The sequence below is a fragment of the Octopus bimaculoides genome, chromosome 27 (genome assembly GCF_001194135.2).
Source record: "Octopus bimaculoides isolate UCB-OBI-ISO-001 chromosome 27, ASM119413v2, whole genome shotgun sequence".
NCBI classification, from domain to species: Eukaryota; Metazoa; Mollusca; class Cephalopoda; order Octopoda; family Octopodidae; genus Octopus; species Octopus bimaculoides.
The window spans coordinates 13,649,160-13,656,069 of record NC_069007.1 but is presented as its reverse complement, the minus strand read 5'-3'; the positions used below and the strand labels follow the sequence as shown (position 1 = coordinate 13,656,069).

The following is a 6,910-nucleotide window of genomic DNA, read 5'->3' as shown; positions in this document are numbered from 1 at the left end:
CCTGTCCTCGTCTGTTGTTGTTTTTTCGTACATTCTCCCATATATATATATATATATATATATGTATGTATGTGTGTGTGTATATGTTTGTGTGTCTGTGTTTGTCCCCCTAACATCGCTTGACAACCGATGCTGGTGTGCTTACATCCCGTAACTTAGCAATTCGGCAAAATAGACTGATAGAATAAGTACTAGACTTACAAAGAATAAGTCCTGGGGTCAATTTACTTGACTAAAGGCAGTGCTCCAGCATGGCCACAGTCAAATGACTGAAACAAGTAAAAGAGTTAAAAGAGACCAATAAAATAAATACCAGGTTTGCAAAAAAAAAGAAAAAAAAAATTCACTCAACTAAAAGTTCTTCAAGGCAGTGCTGTAGCATGGCCGTAGTTTAATGACTGAAACAAGTTTAAAAAAGAAAGAAAAAAGAAAAGAAGGGAAAAAAAACCCACCTCCTGATTGATGCACATATTCTTCCTGGAAGACAAGGCCAAGCCAAGAATATTTGGTTTCTCGTTTGTCTCTTTTTCATAATATTTCATGACAACCTTTAATTCTTCCACCACCTGAGTTTTAAGACAAAGGAAGGAATTAAACAATAAAAGGTATGAAGAAAAGCATGAAACCATCTTGAAGGGAAGTCTTCACATAAAGTAAAAAGAAAAGAAAAAAAAAATCTTCATAGGCGCAAACATGACTGGGAGGTTAAGATGCACACTTTGCAGCTACATGGTTCCAGGTTCAGTTCCATTGCATGGTACCTGAGAAGAGTGTCTTCTACTATAGCCCCAGGCCAACCAGTGTATTGTCAGTGGATTTGGTAGACAGAAACTGAAAGAAGCTTGTCATATATATATATCATCATCCAGTGTTTTAAATTTGGGTTTTGCCCCCGTTAATGGGGGTGGCCGGATGTACCTCAATGCTATAGCAACCGCCCTCACACCGTCTTGCCTGGTTTTGGGCAACCTTCTTTTTCAAACCAACCCTCGCAATCTGTCCCTCCACCTTTTCCTCAGTTTACCTCACTTTTGCGCTCCATTTACCTCAAATATATATATATATATATATATATATATATATTCTGTAAATAATATTTTATAAGCTTTCAAGTGATCACATTGTATTGACTAATGAAAACAGTCTAATGTTGGGGCATATAAGCCCTCAATGGAAAAAAGTAGGTTTTCCATTCATCACTGCTTCTCTATTCACTGCAGAAAATGCACAACAATTGTTTATATATATATAACAATTGCAACGTGGAAGGTGTTTATAAGCCATTTAAGAAACACACAAAAACCGTTAGATTCATTTCAACATTTAAATTTAATTTTCCAAAATATTTTCATCGCTTTGAGACTGCGACCTGTTCACTGACAAAATTCTGTGCTGCATCTCTTTTGGCAAATTAAATTTAAATGTTGAAGTGAATCTAACAGCTTTTGTGTTTCTTAAATGGCTTATAAACACCTTCCACGCTGCAATTGTTTTCATTCCAGCACACAATCTCAGATCAGGTCACTTGCTATGCAAGTACATCACCGTTATATATATATATATATATATATACATACACACACACATATATACATATATATATTCAAACGTGAATTAGAAGCAGCACCAGTGTTGTAAACATTATTGAACACACAAAGCCAATGTCTGTGCTTTGCTCGTACATTGGTCGGCTGCAATTCGATGCAGTGGGGATTATTCCCTCAAAGCATCAGCTGTTAAAATACCCATAAGTCATAGTCATAGACAGGTAAGAGAACTCATTCGAAGTCACATTCAGGAATACAAGTGAATGCAAAGACCCAGTCTTCAGCAAGACTCTAATTGCAGTTAAATGAAAGCACTGGGAAGATGTGAATAGTTATTATTATTGAATGTAGTATAAGTGAATTCAAAGACCACAATCTGCAGCAGGGTCCTAATTATATATAAACGAAGGCCCTGAAGGGCCTTCACTTACATTAAACTGTTATTGCAAAGAATGTGATACAAATGATCTGAAAATCCAGTCTTCACAAAATTTTTTACAACAGCTTAACTTATTTAGTATCAATCCACCCCAGACAGCTCCTGGTTTTATGATACAAAATTCCTGTTTTAAACTGATCTAGACTAAAACCCTCCATTAAAATTTTATGTTAATTTATGTTTCAAACACCAGCTTAGTAACAAGAAAGTTATTTAACGAAAATTCTTCATCATTTCCAGAATTAATTGAAACAGAAGCAATACACTTCAACAGAAATATGGTAACCGAAGGGTTTAAAGGTAGAGATGTGGTGGCTGCATCAGAAATAACTCTGAAATCAAAGTTTTCAACCATGAAAATGGTGCTGGAAAGAATGGAGATTCTGATCAAACTAGAAGTGTATGAAAAGTTTAAAAGACTTTTACCTTCTCCAATTCTGGAACAGTTCTGGAACAATATATTAATTTTGTGACATCTAAAGGGTGGCACTGAAAGGAGAAATATTAATTTCAAATTTTAGCACAAGACCAGCAGTTTCAGTGGAGAGGATAAGTTGATTAGATCAACCCCAGTGTGCTTAAAGGATGGAAGGCAAAGTCAACCTCAGCGGAATTTGAACTCAGCACGTAAGGTTGGATGAGAAGCTGCTAAGCACTTTGTTCAGTGTGCTGATTCTGCAAGCTTATTAACAAGAATTTAGAAAAACAGAAAAGAAAAATCACTTTTTGGATCGTTAAAGGTGGACTTAATTGATTAAGAAGTTTGGTGGTCAACTACGTGACTTTGGATTTTGTTCCTCTGTGACACTTTGGGCAAGAGTCTTCTAGCAGAACCTTGAGAGTGGATTTGGCAGATGGAGAGTAAAAGAAATCTGTTGTGATAGGTGCAGGCAATACTGTGTGGTTAGTTTGTTTTTCAATCACACGGTTCCAGGTTCAATCCCACTGCATGGCACCTTGGGCAAATTGTTTTCTACTATAGCCCCACAATATAGTTTGTTCTAACAGAACATCCACGTTTAACTAGGGATAAAGATTACTTTTCAGTATTAACACTGCCTCTGTCAATAATATATATTCTTTAACAAGCTCACTGGCACCCATTCTGGCATTGTCAATCTAACATTTCACTAATGGAGAGATGAGTCACTGCTATCTCTAGTGGTCAAGCATCCACCATTGACAAGAACAAGAAAGGTCAAAATCACATGGTCTGGTGGTCTTGGCGCTGGAGATAGCGGGGTTTCATTCCTCCACTGGTGATATAAACAAAAGTGCATTTTGCACCAAAAAACCAATATGTGTGTTTTTCTCATGGTAATTACTTAATTGGGGATAAATATGAGGTGATATCAAAGACTTTCCAGACTAGTTATGTTTAATATAAGCATAACTTATTTAACTAAGTTTTAACATCATCTCCTTTGACATAGTCACCTCACACAGCAACATGCCGGTTCCAGTGTTCCTGCCACTTTTGGAATCCAGCCTGGAAGTCGTTTTCTGTAAGCAAGTCAAGCATCTTCTACAATTCATTCTGTATTTCAACAATGGTATTAAAATGGCGACCTTTGAACTGCATTTTCATCTCAGGGAAGAGATGGAAGTATGCAGATGCTCAATCCGGTGAATAGGGTGGGTGCAGAAGCATACTATGTTGCTTTTGGCAAGAAACTCATGAGTGAGGAAAGCTTGATGACAGGGTGCATTGTCATCATGAAGAATCCAATTCTTCTCCACAGATCTGGTTGATTTCACTGAATCTCCTCCCTAATGCTTCAAAACGTTGCAGCAGAACTCTCAATTGCTGATCTGGCCCTGCAGTATGAATTCTCAATGCACAATACCATGGATGTTGAAAAACCAATGAGCATGCACCTGATTGAGCAGCAGCTCTGTTGTGCGCCTGTTCCACTTGAAACACTGTGTACGACCCATTGCCTCGTCGCCATAAGCTTACTAAAGCACACTCAATGTTTCCATAGCAGACTTTCCAAGTTTAACGCAAAATTTCACATTGGTTCTTTGTTCCTGTCCATGACAAAGTTGCAGACTACAACACACATGTGATCACAAGAACTTAAACTTCACAACTTGCAAAGTAAATACAGTAATGTCACTCAACACACTGCCTCATGGAGGTCATGGCCAGCTCTCACTGTGCATGCAACTGTGTGCTGCCATCTGTTGGCATGCTACAAAACTAGTCCGGGAACTTTGTGATACCACCTCGTATTAATACTGGTTCTATTGCTAACATATACAGGGTGTCCACAAAGTCTGGGTACATGCGGATTAACACATGCTTTAAGAAATTATTATTTCTTATATTTAATTGTTTATGTTATGATCTTATTTGCTCCATGTACCCAGACCTTGTGGACACCCTGTATATGCGTGTGTGTGTGTGTGTCTGTGTGTCTCCTCATCTTGACATCATGTGACAGTTGTAAAACGACTGCCACTGTCTTACAAGGAGCGTCATTAAATTTCCAATATTCTGCAAGAACATGTCTGACCATGGAGAAATATAACTTTGGAAACAGATGAAGGTTGGAGGCAAGTAGGGCATCCTAGCCATAAAAAAAATCTGCTTCAATAAACTCTGTCTGACTCATGCAAGAGGGAAAAATGGTTGTTAAGTTTTTTGATACCAACCCACCTGAGATCACCCCTGTTTCTATGATAAAATTTGGCTGTTTTAAAGTGATTTAAGCTTTCCTTCAGAATTCAATGCTAATTTATGTTCTAAACTCCAGCTTAATAATAACAAAATCATTATAATAAATTCTTCATTATTTTCAAAATTAATTGAAACAAAGGCAGTATATTCCAACAAAAGTATGGTAACATCATCATCATGATGATCATTTAACGTCTGCTTTCCATGCTGGCATAGGTTGGACGATTTGATTGAGGACTGGTGAACCAGATGGCTACACCAGACTCCAATCTGATCTGGCAGAGTTTCTACAGCTGGATGCCCTTCCTAACGCCAACCACTCCGAGAGTGTAGTGGGTGCTTTTTATGTGCCACCGGCACAAAGGCCAGTCAGACGATACTGGCAACGACCATGCTCAAATGGTGTGGGTTAAATGATGATGATGGCATAAAATGATGGTGAACTTAGCTGTGTGGTCAAGAAGTTTGTTTTGCCAACAGGTATGGCCCCCATTGCAACACAACTTGACCGTCGTGAATTCAAGGACATGAAATTGAGAGAAAAGAGTGACAGGTTGTACGACAGATCTGTACAACTCCCTGCTGCCAATGGAATGTTTATGGCAAAACATTTGTGACCTTATCATATGGAATTGGAAAAAATAAGGCAGAAACAGAAAAAGGGTGTACAAGTTATGATGATGATGATGGTGATAGATGGTGAGAAGACATGTTGAGCCAAGTGAAATTGTAGTTGTGGACGATGCTGGTGTCACGTAAGAAGCACCCATTACGCTCTTGGATTGGTTTCTGTTAGGAAGAGCATCCAGCCTAAGAAACCAAGTTTCAGTCAAGCCGTCCAACCCATGCCAGCAGGGAAAGCAGACACTAAATGATGATGATGATGGTGATAATAGTGATGATGATGATGAAGAAAGAAATGTAAGTGTATCTTTACCCTCATATAAGCTGTAATGAGACTGAGCAGTGATACAGTTTTGCCAGTTCCTGACGGCATTTCCAATGCACAATGGCCCTGAAACAACAAAAACAAGTGTAGGTTAGTTTTTGATAAATACATGTGTGTGTGTGTATGTGTGTGCATGTGTATGTGTGCAAATGTGTTTATACATATAACTGTTTGTATATGTTCATATAACAAGTGAAATCGTAGTTGTGGCCAGTGCTGGCAGCACATAAAAGGCACCCGTGTCAGTGACTGTATAAAGGCACCTGTGCCACTGACAGGTAAATGACACCCAGTACACGCTTGAAGTGGTTGGTGCTAGGAAGGGCATCCAGCCGTAGAATCCATATCAAAACAGACTGGAGCTTGGTACGGCTGCCCAGTTCACCAGTTCCAGTCAAACTGTTTATCCGATGCCAGCATGGAAAATGGATGCTAAATGATGGTGATGATGATGATGAAGTTCAGGTGTACCCACCCAGCTTTTCTGTTCCCTCTACCCTATTCCCTGTCACGTATTCACCATGTACCTTGATCCAACATCTCTCGCTCTCTCTCTCTTCTTCCAAATGGCAAGACACTCGTTCTGTTCTTCTATCATACTCTCATATCCCTCAATATGAAGGGATCATGGTTTCAAAGGATAGCAAAGCCAAAGAATCTCGTCTTGGAAGTACTTGGTGGCCTCACCAATGATAGCACCATGTAAATGGCACCCAGTATACACTCTGTAAAGTGGTTGGCATTAAGAAGGGAACCCAGCCACAGAAACCATGCCAAAGCAGACACCTGGAGCTTCATGCAGTGCCGGGGCCCATCAGTTCCTGTTGAATCATCCAACCATTCCCACATTGAAAATGGATGTTAAATGATGATGATATACCTCTACACACATCATCATTTAGTGTCTGTTTTCCATGGTGGCATGGGTTGGACTGTTTGACAAGAACTGGCAAACCAGAAGGCTGTGTCAGGCTCCAATGTTTTCTTTAGATGCCCTTCCTGACACCAACCACTTTACAGAGTGTACTGGGTGCTTTTTATATGGCACCAGCACTACTGAGGTTGCCGTGAATCTTGTAAGACAAAATAACAGGGAAAAAGGAAAGTGAAGAAGCATTTGGGAGGGGAAGGGGAAGATGCTTTAGGCCAGGTGTTGAAGAAATCTTTATCCACCAATGCAGTGTTGAGCACATATTCTCGCCATGTGTTGTCTCTTTGTCTTTTCTCCTGGTGCTTTATGAATACTTGATGTGGTTTTAGAGTCAAGTTTTGACTGCTATCTCTAGCATGGT

The 6,910-nt window shown here is 39.3% G+C and overlaps 1 protein-coding gene across 2 annotated transcripts in view; it reads right to left on the bottom strand.

Moving 5' to 3' along the window:
• Positions 1-6,910, bottom strand: part of LOC106868561 (general transcription and DNA repair factor IIH helicase subunit XPD) — a 42,269-nt gene that overhangs the window by 30,173 nt on the left and 5,186 nt on the right. For both annotated transcript variants that reach the window (XR_008266905.1, XM_052977214.1), the window contains exons 3-5: positions 5,607-5,684; positions 2,413-2,475; positions 453-566 (exon numbers count right to left, since the gene is read on the bottom strand). Coding sequence is in view for 1 of the 2 variants with exons in the window: in XM_052977214.1 (XP_052833174.1) it covers positions 453-566; positions 2,413-2,475; positions 5,607-5,684 (255 nt within the window). In the remaining variant the exon portion in view is untranslated. The remainder of the gene's footprint in view (positions 1-452; positions 567-2,412; positions 2,476-5,606; positions 5,685-6,910) is intronic.